General features: G+C 43.2%; 1 protein-coding gene across 1 annotated transcript in view; it reads right to left on the minus strand.

Moving 5' to 3' along the window:
• Cux1 (cut-like homeobox 1) overlaps positions 1 to 26498 on the minus strand; it is a gene marked incomplete in the record, with an annotated part of 344274 nt that overhangs the window by 122759 nt on the left and 195017 nt on the right. Inside the window, 1 exon segment of the mRNA XM_013520550.1 lies at positions 17063 to 17141. Within this exon segment, the coding sequence (XP_013376004.1) occupies positions 17063 to 17141 (79 nt within the window).

Raw genomic sequence — 26498 nt, forward strand, 5'->3', positions numbered from 1 at the left:
GAATTTCAGCAAGCCAAACCCCGACCTGCATGCTAATCTGGGAAAATCATAGCTTTTTGTCTCGTTAATGATTTCCAATGCCATTTAAACCCCCAACAAGTATTGTTAGGTCTTATGCTGCATGTCAGAAGACTCCGATCTCAGCAGCTCAATTAGGGAGTTGTCTGGGGGAGGCAAGAGAACACACCCATATGTAAAAGAGGAACACACATAATTCCTGTAACCCCTGTCTTCCCGATCTCCTCTAATTCAACAGGCTTTGCTACTAGGTCCATGACAAACTTACAGTGTTTTATAATCACCCAACAGTTAATTCTTAAAACATTCTCTGAGATATTACTGTAGCTCATTATACAACCCAGGACTCAAAGAACGTAATTATAACAAACAACAATACTGTCACCTGTATTTATTCACCACCTTTTGCTAAGTGTGTGTAACATTATCTCATTAATTCCAGACATCACAGAGATGATGGGGGAGGGTGCTGCAATGTGTCAGGCGCTGGCATCTCACCCAGGGACAGGGAGAGAAAGGACAATGGCCAGGCAAACAGGTATGCAAAACTTTGTTTTGCTTCCCCAACCAGCAGCCAATTCTGTCTCTTCAAGTACTAATTTATCAAGTATTTCCTAAATGACTATGTGTTCTGGAAAAAGTCTGGATTAGGATAGGGTGGACACAACACTTGGTTAAATTAGCAGAAACCAGTCTCACGTGAGAGATAAACCAGGTACATAAAATAACACAGGCAAAGCAAGAGAAGACCAAGTGGATATGAGACAGATAAACTAGGCAAAGTAGTGCCCCAAGGTGATACTCAGTGGTTTTATTAATGGATAAGCAGATAGAGACTGTGGGGAGTCAGTTATGTGGGAGACATAGCAGGCGGGGAACAAGGAGCACTGGCAGGTATGGCTCAAAGAATGGTTCAGTTGGAGGCTGATATGTACATTCTATGACATCAGGGCTATTCCTGGTACTGAGGGAACATGGGAGTGAACAGGACAAAATCTCTGCTGGCAAAGGCTTGTCACAGGCTGGTGGTATAGCTCAAAAAAGCTTTAGTGAAGTGAGAGAGACAGGAAGCAAATACCAGCAAGACAATTATCTTTGAGTACTGCTAAGGAGGCAGAGAGAAAATGGTGCACAGACTCAAGAGTCCCAGGAAGAAGGGGTGGGTCCTTGAGACAGGTTAATAGGGGCAGTTCTGGAGGTGGTCTGGAACAGGGAGCTGGGTGGCAAGCAGAGTCATTTGTTTTATGCAGCGGCAGCAGCCAGTGCAAAGTGCCTAAGCTAAGTGTGAACGTGGCATGTTCAAGGCACAGAGGAAGGCAGGTGGCTGCACTGAAGGGAGAGGAGAGTGGTAAAGGAAAAGTGGTCACAGAGGAGGCTTGACCTCCAGGATTTAAAGAACAATATGCATGGTGGCACATGCCTATAAACCCAGCATTCTGGGAGGCTGAGGCAGAAGGATCCAAGTTCGAGGCCAACCTGGGTAACCTGATGAGACCCTGTCTCAAGATAAAAACAAAAATGAAAAAAGGACTGCAGATATGACTCAGTGTGAAGGCCCGCAGCTCAATATCAGTATTAAAAGAAAAATATGATCATAATAAAAAGAGAAACAGAAGATGTAAAGGAGAACCAAATTTGAATTCTAGGGCTGAAAACAATGTCTCAAATGGATGAAGCCTTGGGAAACTGTCTGAAGCACAGGGCTGTCTTATAAGACAAGTCACTAGGGTGCAAGAAGAAACTGCAATACTTCAAACCACAAATGGTTTGTTGGTTTTCTATTAGCCAAGGTGTTTAAGAGTTTTAAGCTTAAAGATGAGCTCTACAATTTTCTTAACAAAAGATAAGTGTTCCAAATTAGCTACCCTGTTCTTTGATTGCAAATGGTTGTCATATCAGGGATCTGCTGACAGACACTTTTGAAAAAAATAAACACATCATCTATGCCTTTGAAGTGAATGTGATACTTTAATACACAGTGAGGAAAAAAACTACCTCTTTTTAAAAAAACTCACTGTACAGCGACAGATTAAAAAATGGGTATTTGGAAATACTCCCGCCAACATATATGTAGGGGAAAAGACAAGAGCCTATATTAAATTGTCTCAATGCCTCATACCATACAAGGGAGAAAATCTAGAGTGTGGGCCACTGCATGTATTCAAATCCCACTGCTGCCACTTACTGACTGCACAAACCTGGACTAATCACTTATCTTCTCTGTACCTTAGTTTCTTCATCTGTAAATTCAGTGTAATATTTGCACAAGTATCATGATGTTGTTATGAGGATTAATTTAGAGAACTGCCAGGCACGGAATTAATTCTCAGTAAATCATTTACCAACTCAAGTTTCAAACCATTTGTTAATGGAATAGCTTATGACTAGTTAGCAAGAAAAACCAAATATTGGAGAAAATGAAAGTTTATTATTTGAGTTTCAGTAAGTACCTCATCATACCTGCTATACTGGTTTCAAAAATATGAATCCAGTTTTTATAAAGAGTTGTTAATGTACTTCTTTGGTTTGAATTTATTCATCTCTGTGAGTTGTCTTTTCCTCCTCTTTTCTTTTTGTGGTACTGAGGACTGAACCTAAGGCCTTCATTTAGCTATATCTCCAGCCCTGTCTAAATACTGAGACAAGGTCTCACTAAGTTGTTAAACTATCTAAGCTGGGCTTAAACTTGTGATCTCTTACCTCAGCCTCCCAGAGTGCTGGCATTACATGTGTGTGCCATCACACTTGGCTTCCAGCCATTTATAATGACAACTAAAACCAAGCATCAAAATTAAGAGCTTGGAGACTTCTGTTTTTGTCCAAGACAAATACTGTGGTATTGGACTTGCTCTCTGACCATAAACAACTAGAACACTGGGCAAAAACATATGAAACAATGGCTTACAGACACTAAATGATTGGCAGGGCAAGACTTGATCCCTGAGTGAGGGGAAGCAAACTTGAGAAGCCCTCAAGATTACCTGACTTTAAAAAAAAAAAAAAAAAAAAAAAAGATTACCTGACTTTGTGCTAGGAAGCACATTCTGGACAGCTGCATAGGGAAGGAAGACAAACAATATCAGATGAGCTTCCTAGATGAAGCAACAGAGATCAGAGGACTGGAAGCTGCAACACTGGAATATGCAGAGTAGAATTTTGAAAAGAAGGGACATGTGCAGCCAAAGAGCTACAGAAATATACAGGAGAGTAATCTAGAGTTTGAAGCTAAGAGCTATAGTGCATATGCCAAGGGTAAAACTCCACAAGGCTGCAAGAAGAACTACAGTACAGAGAAGGTCAGAGCTGAACAACTCCCAGAATTTGAGGGTTGAAAGACTATCAAGTTCCAATTAGCCAAGGAGAAGAGACTTGTTGAAGAGCAAGGACACTCAGTAGAGACACAAGAAGGCCTCTGTAGGATGGAGGGCTAAATAAATCTTACAATAAAGGGTAGTCCAAAACCATCACAAAGAGCTAAAAACATGCCTCAGAATGATCGTGCTGATGTATAATTTAAATTAATTGCCTACCCAAACAAACTTCAACATTCTTTAGAAAGACAATAACATCTGGACAGGTAACATTCACAATGTCCAACATCCTATCAAAAATTACTAGACATGCTAAGAAGTAGAAAAGTGGTGGGGTGGGAGAAATGATCAGTTAATAAAAACAGATAGAATCAGAAATGAGAAGAAAGAATGGAATTAGTAGCTGAAGACTAAAACAGTTATAAATATGCTCAAGGATTTAAATAAAAATATGAACACTATAAGGGCAGAAATAGGACAAAGAACAGTGAAATGGAACACTAAAGTTTAAAATACAAAATCTAAAATTAAAAGAAATCATTAAATTGACTTAATAGGTCAGGTACTAAAGAAGAAAAAAAATCAGTGAATTCAAAGACAGTCATAGAACCTGTTTGAACAGAAGCATAAAAAGATTGAACACCAATAAGTATATCAACTTGCTGAAAACAAGAACAAAAACTGGTGTCATAAAAGGCAGAGAAGAGAAAGTTAGTTGTATGGAGGGGGCAGATAAGATGACTGGAGATTTGTCAGAAACAGACTAGAGACAGAAAATCCAAAAATCACTTGGAATTTGATATTGGATAAAAATATCCTTTCATATCTTTAAAAAGTGAGGGCTAGATGATTTTTTCAGTTGAACAAATACCAATAAAATTCATTACTTGTGCATCTAGACAATATAAAATTGTTAAAAGCCTGGTGTGGTGGCACATGCCTGCAATCCCAGCACTCAGGAGGCTGAGGCAGGAGGATCCTGTGAGTTCAAGGCCTCTGCAAACTGCATAGTGAAACACTGCCTCAAAAAGAAAAAGGCATGTGCAGGAGGGGGGGTAAGGATATAGCTTAGCGGTGCAGCACGCTCCTGGCAAGCATGAGGTCCTGAATTTGAACCCTGGTACCCCCCAAAAAACTGTTAAAGAAAATTCTATAGAATTAAAGAAAATGATGCCTGGAAACTTGATCCACATAAAGGCATAAACAACATTGGACATAGTGAACATGTGGGTATAAAATATACACTACTTTCTCATTTTTTAATTTTCTTAAAAGACAGTTGACTATTTAAAGTAAAGTAGTAACAAGTATTGGGGGGACTGTTACACATGTAGTAGTAAAATGAGTAACTATAGACAAGGGATAACATAAAACAAAAATATATTGTGGAACTCTTATATTGTACATAAGGTGGTAAAATATTTGAGGAAATATTGCAGTAAGTTAAAGATTCCTACTTTAAACCCCAAAGTAGGCACTAATATTAGAATTATAGCTAATAAGATAATTGGGGAGACAAAAATTATTCAATCAAAAGAAAACAGGAAAACTATAACAAAAACAGGTGAGATAATCAAATAGTGAGAGAATCTTAAGCAGTAAGATTTAAAGCAGATTTAAACCCAAACTTATCTACAATAACATTAAATGTAAATGATCTAACATTACAGTTAAGGACCACATTATCAGACTGGATTTAAAAAGCAGGACATACCTATTTACAAGAAATACAATTTAAAGCCAAGTTAGTAGTAACAGGAAAGAAAAAGATACAACATGAAAATACTAATCAAAAGAAAGCTGGAGAGCCTATAATAAAATAAGACAAAAGAAACTTTAGGTCATGCATCAGGAATGAAGATCACTACATAAACTTAAAACCCTCAAATCACTGAGATGTAACAACTGTAACACTTTATACCCTCAAACAAGACTTCACAGCACAAGAATCAAAAATTCAACAGAAAGAAAAATCCACAATAATGGATTAAGAACTTCAAAATGCTCTTCTTGTGAATTAATGGCACAATTGCGTATAAAGTCCTTATGGATACAAAAGACATAAAGAACACGCTGACCAACTTGACCTGACTTTTACAGAACACCTCACCCCACAACCACACAGTATCATTCCCACTTAGTGCCCAGGGATCATTCATCAACAGAGAACACACTCAGAATTATAAAACAAATGTTAATAAATTTAAAAGAACAAAAGGCATACAAAGAATATTCTCCAATCATAATAGAACATGTTCTAATCTCCACTTTAAGAAAATAAAAAGAGAGCATATTAAACCCAAATAAGTAGAAATTAACAATAGGAACAGAAAGCAATAAAACTAAAAACACAGAAAAAAAGAGAAAAATCAATGCAAAGAAAGGAAGATTATAAAAACAAAAATCAGTGAAACTGATTAGCCTGTAGCCAAACTGGTCAAAGAAAAGGGGAAAGAGAGAAAGAGGGAGAGAGGGAGAAGAAGAGGGAGAGGAAGAGAGGGAGAGAAAGAAGGAGAGAGAGGGAAAGAGGGAGAGAAGCAAAAAAGGGAAAAACCAGAAAAGTGAGAAGCAAAAAGAGAGAAAACAACAAAAACCTCAAACCACACCAAAAACAAACAAAACAAAAAAGCAACCCCCCCAAAAAACCCCCTCAAATCCATTCAACTGGATTGACTAAAATAAAAAACTTCAAATGACAACAAACTGGAAGAATACATGCAGTTAATATACTTGACAACAATTTTGTATGCAGAACATATAAAAACATTTCAACTGAATAAGAAGACAAACAACCCATTTAAAAAATGGGCAGAAAAGTGAAGATGTTATAAATGAAAATCTATGAATGACCAAAAAGCACAAGAAAAACATTCAGTATTATTGTTAGGAAAATGTAAATTAAAATAATAATGAAATAAATGATATACTTACTAGAATGTCTGAAATTATGTAATACCAAATAATGGAGAGGATGGAGAATATTGAAAGGATGTGGAACAATTGGAACTCTCCAGTTTCTTATGGAGGGATAAATTTATGCAACTACTTTGAAAACAGGGTGGCATTTCTTACCAAGTTAAATGTGCAGCTATTCCCTGGTCTTACATATTTGCCTAAAAGACATGAAAACATATATCCACATAACCACTGTCTGAATTTTTATATTAGGTTTATTCTTCATAACCACAAACTGGAAACAAGCCAAAGTCTATCAAGTGGTGAATGGGTAAGAAAACTGCTATATATCCAGACAGTAGAATACCATTCAGCAACAATGACCATGGACACAGTTGAATATGCAAGCACTGTGCAGAGTGAAAGGAAGCCGCCTATGAAAGCAGAGTCCTGACCCATAATGGTTCAATTTATTTTCTTACTTTACAATGGTACAAAAGGGTTATGCATTTAATAGAAACTGTACTTCAAATTTTGAATTTTAATCTTTTTCCAGGCTAATGATGTTCAGTGAAACCTCTCCTGTGATACTGGGTAGTGGCTGCAGGCAGCAGATTCAGGTGGTGGGGGGTGCAACAAAGATTCCAGCACACTGTGTGTTACTGTGCTCTGAGGCTTGCTCAGTAGCTTAGGTGTATTTAATGCATTTTCAACTTAACAAAATTTCAACTTGTGATGGGTTTATGGGGATATGACTCCATTGTGAGTTGAGGAGCACCTATATATACTGAGCAATTTCATTTATGTGAAATGCAGAAATGACAAATCTTACCTACAGTAACAAAAAATGATGATTGGTTGCTGGGGTTTAGGATTGTAAAGAAACTTGAAGGTGATAGAATTGCGTTGTATCTTGATTGTGAGAGTGGCCACATTATCAAACTACACTGAAAAGGGTATGTTTTATTGCATACAAATTATATATCAACACAGTTGACTTCAAATATAATTTTGGGGGCCTGGGGCATAGTTCAGTAACAGAGTGCTTGACTAGCAAGCTTGAGGTCCTGTCCCTAGCACTGTTATCCCATGTGTGCGTGCATGCATAACTTTTAGGAAAGCAAAAAGTTTTCTTATATTGCTAATAAAATAAAATTTATTTTTAGTCTTCACCACTACCTTTCATTCTATTTTTTGACTGTGACAAACAATTATTTAATACACTACTATAACTACACATACATATCACATAGAGAAATAAGAACATACTGAGATTACAGATTCAAAATTATTCATGTGTGAGTAGTATGGGGACCAGTGACACGGACAGTCCTGTTTGGCTGCCAGGCTAAGGGGGGTGGGCAGTAGCAGGTACAAGCCCAGGCATATAACCTTTGCATGGATGCAGGGGCAGTGGCAGCTGAAGTGATATAGAACACCTTCTGGAGGCTGGGTCACTAAGACCTCCTGACAGGTTGACTTTCAGGTGTGAGGGAAGAAAGGAATCCAGGCTGACACCTATAAATGTGGACAAAGTAGGTGAATGAGTGGCACTGCACTGTCCCAGGAGGGCTCAGGAGCATGTGTCAACTGTTCTCCTATAGATAGGGTTTTAGAAGTCACCTAAGGGAGAATGTAAGTGGAGACAAGGCAAAGTCACCTAAGGGAGAATGTAAGTGGAGACAAAGGCTGAACATTGGAAGGGGAAGAGAACAGAGAATAGGTAGAGCATGGAACCAGCAGGCAGGGCCACCCCTCTAGGGAACTCTGCTTGTCCTGGAGCAGAGAGGGGCAGGAACTGCAAGATGTCATACATGTTTTTCCTCAGTGACACTGGAGGCTCCTTAGAGCTCAGGGCAGGAAGAAGGTGCGACACAGTACACATGTGAGGCACCATGGGACATAAGTTTGGGGTCAGCCTCAGCTTGTCTCTACACTGTCCTAAAACTCACTCACTCTGGTCCTCTGGGGAATGTAACATACACACTGGTTTGGTATTGGATCATTAGACAAAAGTATTGGTGTGCCTGGTGAAAACCCAAACGTCTTGGTGCTGGGAGGTCCTGGAAGAGGCCAGAGCTGGGCTTCCACACTGCTGGGCTTCCGGGAGTGCTAGTGAAGGTGGCAAGCCAGCTTCAGATATAACCAGGTCTGGGTGTGCATGCAGGAGGGTGGCAGACAGGCTTGTAGTGAGTGGCTTTGCTTCATATTGTAAGGGCTGAAACACCCCATCTTAATAAACCCAAGGCCCCCATGTTTGCGCAGAGAGCTCTGCGGGGGACGTGACTATCCCCTGCCACCAGCCCCGGGATGAATGTGCCCCTTGTGAGCACCATCCAGGCAATGACATCACAGCATGGCAGACGCTACTTTTCGCCAGGGCACTCTAGGCTAATGTAATCATACGATTACATAATTAACCCAGCTGTCTCATTAAGAAAATCAACTGGAATTCAGGGCATAATTAGTCATACAGCAATTAGCATGCTGATGAGCGACTGATGAAAAGCTGTCTAGATACCCAGCGTGCCAGGACCACCCCGGTCATGGCAAAGGGGGAATGAGACTACGCACCTCCACATGCAAGCAAGCACTCAAGGAAGGAATCCCAGAGTCACATGCGGGGGAGTTCTTGCACTCCAGTGCCCTGAGGGCCCGAGCAGCAGGGATTCTGAGGAAACGCCCTGACATTGAGAGCAGTGAACAGAAGCTAGTGGCAGAGGACACAATGCCCACCTCACAGTTTTGTGTCTTTAGAATGTTTACAGTCAGTTCCGCACCTTTGAACACGCTGAGCACAAGATGCAGAGGACAATCAGGGCCCAGATTTGTTTGCTTATCTGGTCAAGGAGGATGAAGCTGCCTCCTGCCTGGTTTCCAGTTTCCCAAGTGTTGGCCCAAGAAAAACTGTCCCTTGCTGCCTGAAGTAGCTTCAGCACTAGCGCCAGGCCAGAAAACCCGAGAGGCAGGAGTTAGCTCACAATCTATTTGCCACCCAGAGGGCTGTGCTTCGAAGCTATAGCCCTGCATCCCATTTCTGTCCTGTTTTGGTGCCTGTGGCAGATTCTTAATAATGTGAAAGAAAATGACTTATGAAGGCAAACTAGACATTTGTAGAGGGGCTCCTGCTGTCTCGGGCCACTCAAGTCACGGAGTGCTCTCTGGAGAGGCCTGGGTACTGGTCTGATGTGCCAACACCAGGATACCTGGAATACATGGCGTGGAGTAGCCTTCCAGGATCAGGCTGGAACGGCCTTTGACAATGCTACCAAGTACCATATTCATCAAAATCTTGGCATGAAAACCAAAGGGTATTTCTAATCAAATAATAAGATTCATCATCTTTTCCTAGGAGTCATACTATGGGATCCTAAGGACGGAGCACACAGGGAAGTAAAAGAATGAAAAGTTTTCTAATTTTAACCTGTAATGTGTCTGTTGCCAGAAAGCAACAGATATATAAAGGACCAGACTGCTGTTTTATTCTTGTGGAAGAACAGCAGAGAAGATTTTTGAAAAAGAACAACATTCCACTTTGCTTCCAGATCCTCAGATACTAGGTTGACGGGGGACAATCCCTGGGGAAGAGGTTTTCCTAAATTCAAATGGAAACATCTGCCGGGGGCATCCAGGAACAGAGGCATCTTGGGGCAGTTCTAGAAACAGAATGGCCCACAAGTGGACTCTTTAGCCAGTTCTCTCTTAGGGCTTGTGAAAAATCTACGAACATCTACTTTTCATAGTCACAGGCCAGTCTCCTGTAGAAGTCAAGCAAGACAAGTCAGTTATGACACCTTGGGTTTGAGCTGTGTTTCATGAGTCAATGAATATTTTATATCACTGGTAATGTGCTTCCTAAGACTTAAATCTTAAAATAAGCCCTTACCGACACTGACTCTACCTGAAGGGTCTGTGTCTATAGGAACTAAAACACATGTGAACAAGGAGCAAAATGCAGTTCTTACAAAGGGCCACAGGTAGAGGCAAGAGGTAGCAGGCAACTTGTTAAGAGATTCTCCCAAGGAACTTTGCATCCCAAGCAGACAAGTTCTGCAGCACCAATGTGTGGGTGGTGGCTCCACCCATTTGATGTCTTTTTCTCCTATCTAGGGACTCTTTAAAAAATAGTGTTACTGAGATGCTTCTGGGACAAAAATGTCACAGTAGTGATTTATACAAATTTATAAGGACTCCACAAAAAGTCAAATGACTATGCCCTTATCTGTATGTAATATATTAATAAAGGCTATTCAGAAACTTAGATTGCAAACTGATTATTTTACTGATTTATGCAGACCCCCTCTCAATTGTAGAAATAAATACATACTCATTGTAAAATATCTGAAAATATCAAGAAGCAAGAGCAAGTCACCCACGCAAGGTTAATGACTGGCAGATTATGCATACCATCATAATTTTGCTCAGAACCCAGTAAAATTCCAGTTTTTCAAGAGCCTTTAAAAAAAGGTCATTCTGAAATATTTCTAGCTATCTGACAGTCATACTTTAAGAGCAAAGATATTTATTTCTTATGACAGGGAAGATATTATAGAATATCTTCTTAAAAGTACTGTATACTTTCTCCTGCCACTGGGCAGAAAGGTGTGATATGGTACACATGTGGGGCATAAGGATGGGTCCACTGGAGGAAGGACAGGAGAAAAGTCATATTTGTACTGGTATCCTTTGGGGTGCATGCTCTAAGGCAGTGATGGTAAACCTTACAGAGGCTGAGTGCCCAAACTACAACCCCAAACCCATTTATTTATGTTGGCACTATACATAGTGCCAACACTTCAAGGAAATCTGAATTCTGAGGTTTTAGTTTAGAAAAAATAACTCATACATTAACATCTTTTGTCTTAAAAGAAAAACACAGTAACAGAATTTCAATGATAAAAACAGCTGCTGTGGCTCATGTTCCATAGCTTGGCCGCCACTGGGGCTGGTACACTACACACTGCCACTTAGTAGATGGCACACTCCAGACCCTTCTTTGCACACTCAGGGTCACTGATATTGACAGTTGCTGAGTTCTGCCCTCACCTACAGACAAGAGCCTAGTGCAGGAGGACACTGACTTCCTGATCAATGAGGCTGCTGCAGGGGACTTTCTAGGGGCCTCTCCACACCCAGCAACCCTATCAGGTCATGATGTTGGCGGACAGTTGTAATGTTTTATTTCACTAAGCTAATCATTAGGAAATTAATAAATACAAATGTCAATTAGAAGTGCATTAAAATAAAAAAATTAAATATTGGTAAGTTTGAGCTCATCCCTATATATTGATCATACACATTATGATATAAATTCTGCCTGAATGAAATGGACAGATGAAGCTACCTAAATTCACAGTACAAAACTGTAACTCACTTGTGAATCTAAAAGCAGAACTACCCTTTGAAGATATGGTGTGGGCAGGGGTGGCAAAGGTCACATTCAACCAGCATGATGAAGGATGAAAACAGAAGTAGGAATGGGACGCTCATTCTCCAAAATTTTGTTGGTCTTCCTTTAAATTTTGTTAACAAGGTAGAACCAGGTAAACAACCACTGTTTTCTAGAAGAGGTACTGATACTGCTTTTTTTTTTTTTTTTTTTTTTTGGTTTTTCTCCGGTACCGGGAACCGAACTCACGACCTTGCGCTTGCCAGGCAGGTGCTTTGCCGCCTGAGCTAAATCCCCAGCCCCCTGATACTGCATTAGTAGAGTCCTGAGATAGTCTTCCCACTCTTCCTTAACTTCCTTCCCAGTCTTGTCTCACCCAAGTCAAGTTCTTCACCCTGCTAAACACAGCTGGGATCCATCTACTTCTCTCCAACTTTACTTCTGTCACCTAAACCAAGTGTCCCATCTCTCCTTGCCTGCTGATCCCCACATTGTCCTTTCAATCCAGTGCAGTTGGATGTCCAGTGCAGTTGGATGACCTTTCCAAACACCAATTAGCTTACACCATGTCCCCGCTTAAAACTGGGACGGGTTTCTCTGTTATGAAACATCCAGAAATACTCAAGGAATTGAACAGGCCCTCATCTGGCCCTGTAGCAAGATGGTCTTCTGCCCTGGTGCAGGGCCCCCTACTCAGCAGGATTACTAATAGCGACTGTGATGAGTGCCATGGTCTGGATGCTGTGGGACGTGGTTATCCCAGGGCCCTCTTCTGTTGGCCATAAGCCCAGGGCTGGGCTCTATTCAGGCATAACCTGCCTTCTGTGTGTGCACTCCACCTCAGTGGGTGCATACCCCAGGGCAGCTGTCCTTGGCCCTGCACAATCTTCCTTATTTTTTATATGCTCACTGCCTGGAGGGCTTTGCTGGTCACATTTATCACATCTTGAACTCAGTATTTATTTATATAATGACCTGATAATGCTCATATGCCCACCAGAATAAGGCTCATGAAAGCAGGAATCCAACAGGACATAGCCCTGTTCTGGACACATGGTAGGGATGTGTGGAGGTCTCAGCAGTGAACAGCATTACCAAGGAGATGAAGGTCACAGCAGATTGGAAGAACATGTTAGGGTTTAAGGAGACTAAAAAGTGGAAATACTCTGAAAATTGACTAAGGAATGAGAAGTAATCTGGTGGCAAGTGACAAAGGTCAGAACTATGAGGTCTTCACTATATGTATTCAAATGGGTAGTCACTGTCTTTGACATGAAGATGATTCTGGAAATTCTGGGATTTGAGATGTGGAAGATGAATAGGGAGGAGCCAGTATGGCTCAGTTTTCTCTCTTGGACAAGCCAAATCAGCCCATGGGAGAAATGGTGGGATGCAGATGGGCCACAGCAGAAAGAGATCCCACACTCAGGCCTAAGACAGCTGTTATACCAAGTACAGATGCTGGATAGACGTTAAGTGCTGGCTCCAAAAGTGAAGGCCGCAAAAGTGTGGGTGCTGGTTGGACAGACCCTGCATGCTAAGTGCTGTGTAAATGCCTATGCAGGCATGTAAATCTTTATGGAGTGACACCAAAGCAAAATGAGAGTTCAGAGAGCCATTAAACTGCTACAACGCAATGAAAGATAATTCTGTTCTCTTGCAATTAACACTGTCTAATGCTCCTAATGCTTTGGGGTCCTCACTCTCAATGGGATGCATCAATCTCAGGAGTACCGTTCCATGTGAACAATTAAAGACCAAATCAAAGAAACTCAGAGTGTGTTTGGAAGAAATAATTTGATCCATTAATTTAGGAATCCATTTGACAAATATATATGGCCTTTCTGCTACATGGCAGGCACTGGGGCAGACACTAAGAACTGATTAGGGACAATTCTATCTGCCAGAAAGAATAGTTACCAAATACAGTTAGTTACCCATCTACCCTGGATATCCTGAGAAATGTGTCTTCAAAGTTTGTATACACCGTAGAGCATGTATACACAAACAAAAAAAGGTAACACATCACTAGGAGACAGAGTAATTAACTGTTAGATATGTGGTCTGTCAACCAAATGTTGTGCTGCAGAGCACGATTGTAGTTATAACAAAGTGAACACAATGTACTAGGCTTGGGGTGTGCATGCCTGTGTTTATGTATATGTGCGACAGAGAGACAGAGAGACAGAGACAGAGAGAGAGAGAGAGAGACAGAGGGAAAGAGACCAACTGATCAACTGATACGGAAGGCAGATGTGGAAGGGCAGGGCAGGCCTGTGGCAAGAAGGCAGTCTAGCTTCCTGCAGCATAGCGGGTATGCTGGAGAACAGGAAGACTTGTGTGTTCTCCTCAGCCATGGAATGGAGGGCAGGAACCAGGATGGAGAAAAGTAGGATGGAAGAACATGCACAAGGTGGGATGGGAAGGTCTTGGTGACCACATGCCCTGGCATAAACAATTGGTAGAGAGGGGGTACTGCTTGCTAAAAGCAGGGATGCAGGGAAAAGACAGTTTCCACGACATTGGTGGGTACCCATTCAGCAATCCCAGCAAGAAAGTGCTGGGGGCAGCTGAACATGCAGGCTGGCTCCTGGGAGTGAGAACCAGAGCAGAGAGAAAGCTGCCAGTCTCCAGGGTAATCCTTTAGAATGCTGCTTCTGGAGACTTGGGAAAGGGAGATTTTGGGTCAATGATTGGTTCAGTCATTCAGCACATCACACTTGCCATGTGCTGGATATAGAGCAATAAGGCAAAATGCTGTCCTTGAGGAGTGTGTTCTGCAGCAGGATTAACAGACAAGAAAGAAGAACATGCATGGGTAAATGAAATCTCAGGAAGCCATGGCGGGTGGGGCAGGTTCAGTCAGGTTTTTGCTGATTTCAGTCTTGGTGGGACACATCTCCACCTCTTCTGTGGGTGGCTGCCTACTCTCCCTGAGCTCTTGGAGCTGAGCCATGTGGCACATAGCTGGAATACCTGCTGGCTTCCTCCAGCTTCCAGAGATAGTGTGAGCTGCTGTCTCTTGCAACCAGGAGCCCTTAACACACCCATGAGTGCTTCTGGATTCCTCAGGATTAAAGCCTGAAGCACAGACAGTGTAGGCAACCTAACCTGCGCCCAGCTGTGTGGTTGTCAGTAAATGCAGTGATATTGACCAGAGCCTTCCTGTAAGCCTCCACCACAGGATTACTTCATCTGAGCAATAATCAGACTTCAAAATACAGGGGGAGTGCTTGGAGCACCCTTCCTGATTCTTAAGTAACTTGTTATTTATGTCAGACCACAGCATTTGTAAGAAATACCTGGGAAGCCATACACAGATGTCACTTATGTGGAATATAGATGTGTTTTGATTGACTTTATTATCATAGAAAACATTAAATCTTATTTACTTGCACTATCTTAAATTTAAATTGTCAACTTTTAATTCTGCAGCCTAGAATGATTCATTAAGATAGGATAAACGCTATGGTAAAATGTTAAGTAAAAAAAGCAGAATATAAATACATACCCATGTTATGATAAAAATTCTGTAAAATTTGTCTGTGTATGTGAACAACGTTTGCTCAAACAAGAACACTGATATGGAAAAATTGTCTTTTTGCATTCTACAGAAAATTAAGACTCAAAAAATAATTGCAGAAAAGGAAACCTAACAACTTATTAAAAGGTTACCTAGTTAGGAAAGTTCATAATGGAGAAACCCTGGTATGGAGTTGACTTTTTGAAAAGAGAGTATTGGTTATTTAGAAAACAGCAGCTCAAGGCTCTCTGTCTTTAGCAAAGAGAAATAAGCCAGCTCCTCTTCAACCAAGTCACCAACATGACAGGTATTGAGCTCTCTGCTGGAACACACCTGAGATCCCACGTTGTCAGGAGGTGCTAGGAACAGAGGAAATAGAACCCTCCTGAAAGGAGGAGCCAACATAAAGAATTAACTCTTTGGAAATAGAAAGTTGTGCTTATCAAAGGCCAGGCTCTACTTTCCCTGTAAATTCTTCAACCCTTGAGTCAGTATGGATATGACGCAGTTCACAAACAAAATTCTCAGAGACCACCTCACATGTAAGAAAATATGAGTGATGTCCACACTGCTGACAGCTGAGAAACACTGTATCCTGTGTACCAAATAACTTATTTACATCCAGGGAGCATCCTTGTGCGCTTTGGTCAGTCTTCAGGAAATCACTAGTCAAATACAAATTCTTGCAAAAAATCCTAAGGCTAGAATGTAGAACCAAGAGCTGGGTAAGCCCCTAAGACTTAGAACAAAGAAAACCATTCTCCACTATTTAGACCATTCCTCCACTCTGTTCCATTTTACAAATGAGGGAACAGATCCAAAAGGAGAAGGAAGATGATCAAGACCTCATAACAAGTACATGGCCAGAGATTCTGGATCTCCCCACTGTCTAAAGTATTTTCTCTTGTCCCTGGCTTGATGTAGCTCCTATGAATCTCAGTTCCAAGAAGGCTCAGCAAAGCCCATGTAGATTTGAATTAGAGAACACATACAGATAGAGAGGAGACCTGTTTCTGCTTTGCTATGGTAGCTCTAATAGTATCAGTGATGTTCAGAGATTTATTGACATAGGCAAACATGCAACTCCAACAGGAGGGGATAGAAGGGTGGTAGTAACCTGGTTTCATGGTTAGCAAAGGACGACACCAATGTAACTTTCTTAATCTGATCAAAGTCTTTCCAGAACTGAGGTGAGGCTCAGGTGACCGTGTCTGTGACCCCTTATAGATTCTAAGTCATCTGGGAGCAAAAGAATGACAAACAGGACGAGTGGGGCCCAGGTACTCTAAAATCTGTCCCACTTTTCTAAAATAAGGACTTGGAAGTTACTGTCTCCTGGACTGCTTAATAAACATTTCTTAAGTTTTAATTCTTTAGTTCCTTTAAAAGCAAAAACAGCCCTCATGCTTAGTTATAGCTAAAACAACTATCAGTTTTATCACTTAACTGAAAGTCTTATCTTAAGGTCCCTAATCCTGGATGAGTCAAGAGGGGAGTGAGGCACTCTACTGTCCTATCAGTGACATTTCTGTCAGGAATATTCTGACATTCAGGGTATTCCTGAATATCCTGACATTCCTGAAGGCTATTGAAGGGTGGCATCAATAGCCCAAGAGTGCTTTGCAAGTGGTACCCACACATCTTCTCTGCTATGTGTAGTACTCTGCAGTGTAGCTCAGGTGATTTAGGTTTCTGTATTTACAAAGCATCAACTAGAGATCATGTGACTACTCTAACAGACACGTTGAATTTCCATGCCTAAAAGTCTGGGTTTTGGAAAATTTGTGTTCCCTGGACTCGTTGGTTTCTTGGAGGGAGTTGCTCTGAGGGCCATTTCCCTAAGGAAAGCTGAGAAGAACAAGCCTGAGCCCCAGTGTCTCAGCAGACATGGTGCCCTGAAGGTGAGCTCACAAGGGCCCTGTTTACCTGGAACATCAATTAATCTCTTGTAGACATTCAAGAAGGCTGCTTCAGCTTCTTTGCTTCTTTTACTCAGTGCATCAATCTGAAAGGAAAAGAAAGAAGAGACACAGCTCAAAATTTGTTGAGAGGCAATTTAAAAATCATTATATATGGTATCTATTGAGTTCCCACAGCAGATGCAACTATGATCTTCCATGTGGGTGCTTCACAAGTGGGCTGTCAACCTCTTAGAAGTGCCTGCCACTATACCAGAGGGACAGTCAGTGTCCGCCCAGGTCCTAGTAAAAACCTGGTATTGAGGCAAGGGTAGTGCTCACCCCACTGAGAAGGGACCACTGTCGAGGGCCTTTCACAGTGAACCTTTCCTAGTCTCCTGGTCCAAGTGCTGAGCCAAATTCAATGAGGCACCAGGCAGAGCTGGGGGCAGCGCAGGGAGACACAGTATGTACTCAGGGGCTCTAGTCTGGTGGGGGAAATGGGCATGCTAACAAGCTGTTAAATCTTAGCTAGGAGTACACTAGGTAGGCTGTACCATGGGGACATGGAGGAAGGGACTTGAAGGGAGGTTGCAGACCTGTGAGCAGAGTCCCCAAGAGCAGTTCACTAGGGTGGACAAGTAAGATGCTGCTTATGTAAGGGAAAGGACATAACTGGAACAAAGTTCTTCAGTCTGGGAGTCTGGAGATCCTCTTAAATAATTCTGTAAATGCCAATGACCCCTCTCCTAGCTCAATCTGTCTGTCTGTCTCTCTCATATTCTATTTTAAGACCCTCACATAACCACTTACATTCCATACATGGACTCCACGTTAAGAACCCACAGATGGGGCTGTAACATGCCATGGAAACAGTCTGATGGAAAGAACACAGATATACATGCAGAAGCTATGGAGTCAAGATAGGACAAGTAAGGCCATCAGTGTACATGAAGGGGATTAATCATCTGGGAACTGGTCAGCATGAATGGAGTCCAGGAGGAGGACATGGCTCAGATGGTGCTGGCCTTGTCCAAGTGGGCAATGTGAAGGGAAGAGCCTACTCAGAGAATCTTGGAACGCCTGAGCCAATGTGAAGCACAGATGAGTTGAGAACTTGCCTGGGTTTCCAGCCTGGGCAAAAGGTGAGATCTGTGATGGTGGCCAGGGCCTGTTTGTCTCATAAACTGAGCCAGCTCATTTCCCCCAGTGTAGATGTCCCCTTCTCAAGGAAAGGTAGGATGTGAAACCCCCCGAGAAAACTGAACATGTGTCCAAAGAGTCTCCAATTTTGGATCCTTTTATTCCAGGACAGCTTACATCACACAATAGGTAAGACAACAGATGACTTTTTCCATCTGCAGTGTGCAAGATTTTACATGTATCTGTGTATACTGGCTCAGGAAAAGGACACTAAATTATATATTTCTCCTGTCCCCTTGTAAAATGATGCTGTCAGTCTCCAATGTTATTAAAGAGGCAAAAGATGTGGCTTAATTACAGGGTCTCTCACCTGAGCCACCCACAATTTGTTAAGGGCCAAGAGGCCACATGACCACAGGAACCATCTAGGAGGGGAAGCTATCAAGAAGGAGCTGTGGATCGCTGATTTTTAATGAGTTGGGCTCTAAAATCCTAATCTGAAGTAAGCTGTTTAGAACTCAGATCCCCTACAATAAAATAAGATCATCATTTAAGTACTGGAGGAGCACTGGGGATTTAGCTCAGTGGTACAGTGCTTGCCGGGCAAGCGGGAGGTCCTGAGTTTAATTCCTGGTACCCCGTGCCAAAAAAAAAAAAAAAAAAACCAAACCAAAGTACTGGAGGACAGTGTGTTTAGAATAATCCACAAAGACTATTAACACAAGACAGTTCTATCTTTTATTTTAAAAATGCCTCCTTTTACCTCCCCCATCATTAACAATACATGTTCATCACATAATTAGAAAAGTATCAAACATTTAGAAAAGAAAATTAAATTTGTAATTTTTCCATTCACCAGGGGAAGTTTTATTGTCTGGTCTGTATTTCTCTTAATTTTTTTTTTCTAATTAAAAAATATAGTTAAATGGCATGTAGGCATATAGGAAAACTAGAGATAAAATATCTAGGGCTGGGTGGGAAAAGGCGGGTAGTTGGAGGAAGCTGGCTAAGGGGTGTGCGGGATTCTTTTTGGGGTGATGAATATGTCCTATATTGTCTGTGGTGAAGGTTGCACCATGTAGTGAATACACAGAAAGTTAACAAACTGCAGACTTTAAATGGGTGAATTTTATGATATGTGAATTCTATCTCAATAAAGCTATTTAAAATAGGGGCACATATACTTACAATCAAACTTTACACTGTGTTTTCTTTTACTAAGATATGTATCTTCCTCAAAAGCTATTACAAATTTTGGGAAATGTCATATCAACACTATTTTAACCATATTTAACCACCAAATACATACAGGTCTGGGGTAATTGGGATTTGGAGGTTGCTTCTTGGATGTCTGGAACAACTGGCTACTCTCAAGCTGCCTGGCACCCACCTAGAGGCTTCTGATTTGCTCAGTATTGGCCTAGGGAGGGTCTTACACTTCCCAAGTGTCCCCCCAAGGGCACAAAAGCGGCTGTCCCTCTGCTGAGTAAAAGACAGATCTGGAGGCTCCTCACACTGTCCTTACTCCTGTCTGAGTGGCTCATGGGTACATGGGGGTGGTGGCTGATAATTTACCTATCACACTGGCCTAGGGGACAGTAATGGATTAAAGTATGCCTGGCAAAAGATGCTGGTGTCCTAACCTTCAACAGCTGTGAACATGACCTTTTTTAAAGATAAGGTCTTTGGGGTGATCAAATTAGGATGACATCATTACTCTGGACCCTAATCCTTACAAAGAGGGGAAATCAGGATAGAGAGAGACAGTGACATGTACATAGGGGGAATATCACAGCAAAAAGGAAGGTGGAGATCAACTGACACATCTACAAGCCAAGAAACACTGGAGACTACCAGCACCACGAGGTGCTAAGAAAGGGCCCTGGGACAGACTCTCCCTCACAGCCCACAAAAGCACAGTGTCTGCTGCTCACACCTTAACCCTGGCCTTTCAGCTGCTGGGATTTGACACAATCATTTCTGGTCTTTAAGCTATCTAGGTTGTGGTGCTTTGTTATGACAGCTCCAGGGCAACTAATTCAGGTACCATGATTCTGAACCCTCTTCCCTTTCCCCTTTCCACAAATGCAAAGAAGTTCAGATCCAATCCAGAGAGGGTAAGGATAAGACACTGAGTTTAATTAACTCATTAAGCAATTGGACTATGAAGTTTCTTTCTCTTTTCATCTTCTTTTCTTCCTTCCTTCTTTCCTTCCTTCTTTCCTTCCTTCTTTCCTTCCTTCTTTCCTTCCTTCCTTCCTTCCTTCCTTCCTTCCTTCCTTCTTTTTCCCTCCTTTTCTGAGATAGGGTCTTGCTATGCAGTTCAGGCTGTCCTTGAATTCACTATGTAGCCTAGGTTGGCCTTCAACTTGCAGTGATCCTCCTGTCTCAGCCTCCCAAGTGGTGGGATTACAGGTGTTTGCTACCATACCTGGTGAAGTTGCTTAAGAGATGCTGATTATTCATTCTATGTGTGGCTAAATTTCTACCTTTCTGCCTCCTTACAAGATTTTTTAAAACACCTGGAAGAACCTGGCTTTGGGAAATTTTGATATTTGGCTCCTCCCCACAGCTATAGGTCAGTCCTGGGAGTATGTCTTCTGGTCTATCTCCACTTCCCAGCTCATCTTTCCTATAGTGGGTTTTCTCTTTCCAGTGACATATCAAAATTCCTTGTCATAGTCTGTGACTTCCTATTTTCTGGCTTCTGAATATTTGGAATAGCGTTTGAGGCCATCTCAGAAGACTTGCCTGTGCTCTGAGAACCTAGCACTGGGTTCCCCCAGGCTGGCAGGGTTCCAAGGTGTGGAGGGGATATCCAGATACTGGAACTACCTAGCTGGCTCTTAATGCCAGCTCCATGAGATGAAAGCACCTACCTGCCAGGACTGGGTGAGCAGAAGAGCTAACACAAGGGATGTGCTCAATACCCAGAACAAGCAGGTGCCACTTGACATTGACTTTGCCCTCTGGGAGAGCTTTCCTCTGTGTCCACGCAGCTACCACCCAGGAAGAGGACAGGACCCTCCGGTGTGTGCCCCTCAGCATTCCCCAAGGGAGGTGGGAAAGTGACTTCCCACCACACCTGCTTCCACAGTGCTGGGCTCACCTGCTGTGTGCCAGGGGGTTGGTCAGCGTGGAAGCTCCTTACAAGGGGAAGGTTTGTGGAGAAGAGTTAAAGCAAGGTCTGAAGGCAGAGTATTGAATTAGGATATATACAGTAGCTCCTTCACACACATGCGTGAATCTACAGTAGAGATTCTCCCTACAGTCCCTGGAGAAGTGCTGAGGACAGGTGCTGCCATGGTAGCCACTCGGGGCACGCCAAGGGGAAAACCTATTCTGATCTAAGAGATAGGCTTCTTTTTCAGGCTCAGCTCCCGACACGGCCCCCACTCAGGCCACACCCAGTCACTCCCTGTTTCCTGAATGCTGGAGCAATTTCCACTCAGCCTAGAAGGCGCCTCCTTGGAATGTTCCCTGATCCTGGGGCTCAGCACAGATCCACCTCCCAGCTGCAGCCACTCCTACCACCCTGGGGGATTGTTCCCAAGTGCTTGGACCTCAGACAGGGGCCCTCCCCTCAGAAGATCCCAAATTCCTTGAAAGTCCAAACCATGCTGTAGGCTCCACTGCCTTCATTCCCAGGGACTCGTACACAGTAGGCACTAACATACTCTCTCTATATGAACCAAACCCCACCTTCACTGGCCAACTGTTTTATCTGCAAATGTGAGCCAATAGCTAAGGAGTCCGGTTTCAAATGAAACCGTTTATGAAAATGTGTAATACGCAAAGTGCTCTCTGTGTCGTAAGCATTTGTTTTGTGTGCTACAACACGATGACAGCCACTTGGCTGTCTGAAGCCACCAAGAGAATCTTCCCCACTGCACACCCCAGGTGCTCCTATGATGTCTTCCTGCACTGAGCTGCTTGGTTTCTGACCATTGAGATGCCTAGCATATTTTACTGAACAGCCCTCAAATTTGACATACCTTTCATAATGCTGAGCTTGGTACTTTATGCAGCATACTTAAAGACAAATGCATATATGAAAGTATTTTATTTGAAATCTTAGTCTTTGCTATAGTGATTTATAGTACTATAAATGGGTTGAGTTCAGGGTTGGTTTACAGAACTCTGTGGGAGAACCCAGAGATTCAGAAGGAGTGAGAAGGTGCTACTGCTCCCAGGCACTGTCCATCCTCTCTGTCCATCAAATATCTGTGTCCACGGGCACAAGGCTGGGTACAGCATTGGTCTTGGTGCTGGAGGTATATAGCACCTTCCAGGTAGGTGGTTTACCCCACTGATGTCAGGTATAGCCACATGAGTTCTGACCAACAGCATGGAGGTGACAGCACTGCCAGTCCCATAGGCCATGCCCAAGCATGGATTTAAGAGCCACAACACAGTTTGAACATTAAGCTTGTCCCCTCTGCCTCAAGAACAGCATGAGCTGGTAGAAGTGGCTTCAATATGGACCTGGGGATGAGACCACATGTGGTGCTGGGGCAGGTCACAGTCAAGCCACAGCCAGCAGATGATGAAGAAGAGATAATCTTTAGTTGCCATGGGCCATGGAAACTTGGGGTTGTTACTGCAGCATAATACAGTGAGAGCCAACTGTCATGGGTCCCAACTATATATGTCACCTTTCTATTATGGTAGTGTAAAGGGAAAAACAAAGACTAGACAGCCAATGTATTGAGGGACAAAAGATTTTCATCTGCTTGTTTATTTTGAAGCTTGGTTGCTTATTTCTGTCGGCAGGGAAGGGAGAAGACGGTGTGATAACGTAAAGGTCTCTGGGTTGGAAATCGGGACCAGATTTTGCTCCAACCTGCATGGTGGATTTGTGAGCCTACTGAAGAGCCTCTGCCTGCTGTGATTTTATTGTCTATGTCTAGGGGAATCGGTGGTGAGGCTAGCTGCTGTGGGGGAACCCTGGGGAGGTGGGGTAGGGCTGATGATGTGGAAACGTGCAGTGATCTGTGAGCTGGCTCTCAGTGTTGGTGATCGTCAGGGACCCCGATGGGTTTAGAAGAACTGTGCTAAGATCTCAATGGTATCCATACCTTGTAGTGTTCATGAGAGGTGAACTCACAGGTTAAGACCATTGGTTACTGTAAAAAAGAAACAGCCAAAGCCTGTCTCTTAAACAGCATTTATAATGGGCTGCTACAATTCCTTAGGGTATGCTTGTGGCTTGAAATGACATCCCTGCAAAAAGTCCCTAAACAATCTGTCATTGAAATTGACTTCAGAATTATCTCTTTTCTCCTTTGATGTTTCAGCCTTAAAGGAAGCCCCCTATGATGCCCAGCATGGATGCTGCAGACCAGTGCCCAGAGACCACTTGCATAGAAGGTCCCCTGCCACTGACAGTGACATGTCCTCCACATGGCCCTAGATTGCCATCCCAGAACCCAGGAAGAGCTACATGGCCATTTGCCTGAATGGCCATCTCTACCCCTAGTCTAAGTCCATAGTTCTTAGGCTCCAGTTCCAGAACCCTCCAAGCAGAACCCTAGCTTAATCCTGCTACCAAATTTCACACTGGGCACACACAGCAGGACAGGCTTCAGGCCTCTCAACATACCACAGCTCTTCATGCATCTGGGTTTTCTCAAGCTAGTTCCTCTGCCAGAAATGTCCCTTACCCCAGTCACAGTTTCAGTTCTCCCTTCATAAGCTGGTCAAGGCAGCACCTCCTTTGTGGAGACTTCTTATCCTCCCCTGGCACTGCTGGTCACTGGGTCTTCATGCTCTCTGAGCATTATGTAAATCCCTCTATCTATTTTCCATACCATGCCAAGGACTCCCAAGCTTCCTCCAGATTCTGTGGTCTGCTGTGGGCCAGGATAGTGGCGCCTTCCTCTCTCTGTCCCATTACCTGGCAAAGCCTCACATAGACAGCTCAGCTTGTGGGTGTGGGTCTACTGAGTGCAGAGAAGGGAAGCAGGAGAGGCCTAGGCTCTCTCAGACATACTCCTGAACTCTGAGACACAGAGGATCACAGTGGGGAAGGACATCCTGTAATTAAAAGCTTCTACCACTCACAACTGTAGTCTAAAGAGACCTGACTGCAGCATCACCCAGGGGAGAGGAACTGCCCTGGTTAGAATGAAGAAGCTGTGGTGAGGTAGGTGCGTGGCTAAACAAAGAGGAAGGAGGGCTCTAGCCAAGTGACGTCATGTCTGCCATGGAGAAGACAGGACTTCAGGGCTCTTTGTCAGCTCTGCTGTCATGATGGTGACCCCCCAAATTTTACCTGTGGTGTGGAGTCTGTGTGCCACAACCATCAGCATTAGCTCATAGTGAAAAGGGGAACACTGGCGAATACTGTGTACTTCAGGCTTTAGCAGGCCTATGGGGGCTCCAAGGACCTCACAATAGGCCACCTTGGCCCACCTGGAGTAGGGCACAGACAGAGGAAATGATGGGACCTTTACAAGGGTCCTAGGGTCCCTCAAAACCAGAAGGGCCAGCCACCAGACACTCTGAAGTTGCTGTGGCTATGGCTTCAGAGGTAAAATGCTTCTTGGGTTGGAAAGGGAGCCTCTTCTTGGGTGTCCTCAGGCCTTGCCATCCACAGGTGTGGGTAGGCAATGTGGGGCAAGACTGGCCCTCATACAACTATGTCACCCAAGCCCCTGAACCTCTTCCCCGTGCCTAGCTTCTTTATCTGCTGAATGGGAGGACAGATCTTGGTTACTGTAAAGATTGAAGTCACAGTGGCAGTTAGTAAACAGACGGGGAGAGCTACTATTTAGCCACTCCACTTTTTTGATATAGAAAGGCACCAGGTTCCTCAGCACCATCCCAGCACTGTACACTGAGTTTGGAGCTTGGGCCATATGATAGGCAGAAAGAAAGTGTGTACAGGAAAGACAGACTTGGGTTTGGCCCTAGCTATGGGGCATGCTTGTGGGCGATTTGGGGGCAGGCTACTGAGGCTAGCTAAGCCTGGTCCTGTCACCTGCCAAGTGAAAGCAATGATTCTCTTGTGGTGGCTATGACAATGAAATGTGAGACCATCCAAATCAGGCATCTGGCACAGTCAAATTCAAACTCAGAACTTGATTCCTACTATACCATGGGTTGTTCCCTCCACTGTCAACCCAGGCAGTGGGCCAAGATGTTTAAAAATCCTGGGGGATCTGGACACTTAAAGCTTGAGATACCATGGTGGCAATGACATGCTTAGTAACAATCCTATGTCCTAGGAGTTTATAGGTTAACAACTTAGAAATAAACACAGGCCAAGACAAGAACTGTCTTGTCAGTGTGTTCTGCTAGGTGACAGGCGAGAGTTCAGTGGGCATAGGAGAACGGTTCTTCGCACTCTCTGTCTGGCTGTAGTGCTTTTTTAAGGGCAAAAAAGTCACATGGAATATAGTCACATGGAAACAGTCACATGGAATATAGATGTCAGTTGAGATGACCCAGGTCCTGTCCAGACAGACATGTAAACAGACCAAAACAGCAGAGTTCTAATTTTATCTGAAGATAGCCAGGTAAAAGAACACACATTTTCTGAAAAAAAGATAAAGGTAGCTAAAAGCCTGGTAATTCTCCCCTAAAATGTGTTCATTTTGTGTCTGTGAAGCCCAGTTCTGCTACTGGCATAAAGAGTTTTTCAGGCAGATGAGGGACGACTTGGGTATGGAAGGTTGCCCGCCTCCAAGGATACTGGCCACCTCTGTGGTGACATGGGCAAAGGAGAAAAAATGGAAATGAGTGTGGGCCCAGCTGCCACTACCAGCTTCGCTTCTCAAATCATGCTCCTTTCTGGTTTCCAGCACCCAATATAGTGCTCAGGGAGGCTGAATCTTGTCCACGTGACCCTGTTACAGAGTACTTCTTTGAATACAAAGAAAGAAGATAAATTTCTCAGGGTTGCTTTTGTCATAAAGATGAAGCCTAGCAAATCTGGGTAATATTGCAAAACCACTTTTGGTAGAACAGATAGGAAGTATTCCTTAATCGCTCCCTGCACCCCACTGAATTCCTAAGAGACGAAACCTAGGGAAGCCCAGAAATAAGACAGTGCTGTAAAAAACGGGACACAGGGAAGGATGAAGGCATAAGGCCACAGAGAACAGATGTGTGGCAGAGGACAGAAGAACAGTACAGATAATAAATGTTGTTACCAGCACCTTGCTCTTCCTGTGTGGTTCACAGAGCCTCTACTACAGCTGACGTGCCACTGTCAACAAGATCTCAAGGGCTGTTGTGGGGAGGGATTAGCTGTCTCCTCTCTCCCTGAAGTTCAGGCAGAAGTAGGACATGGGAGCTACGGTGCCGCAGATCACAGC

Source organism: Chinchilla lanigera, unplaced genomic scaffold (assembly GCF_000276665.1).
Source record: "Chinchilla lanigera isolate Chin_1 unplaced genomic scaffold, ChiLan1.0 scaffold00055, whole genome shotgun sequence".
NCBI classification, from domain to species: domain Eukaryota; kingdom Metazoa; phylum Chordata; class Mammalia; order Rodentia; family Chinchillidae; genus Chinchilla; species Chinchilla lanigera.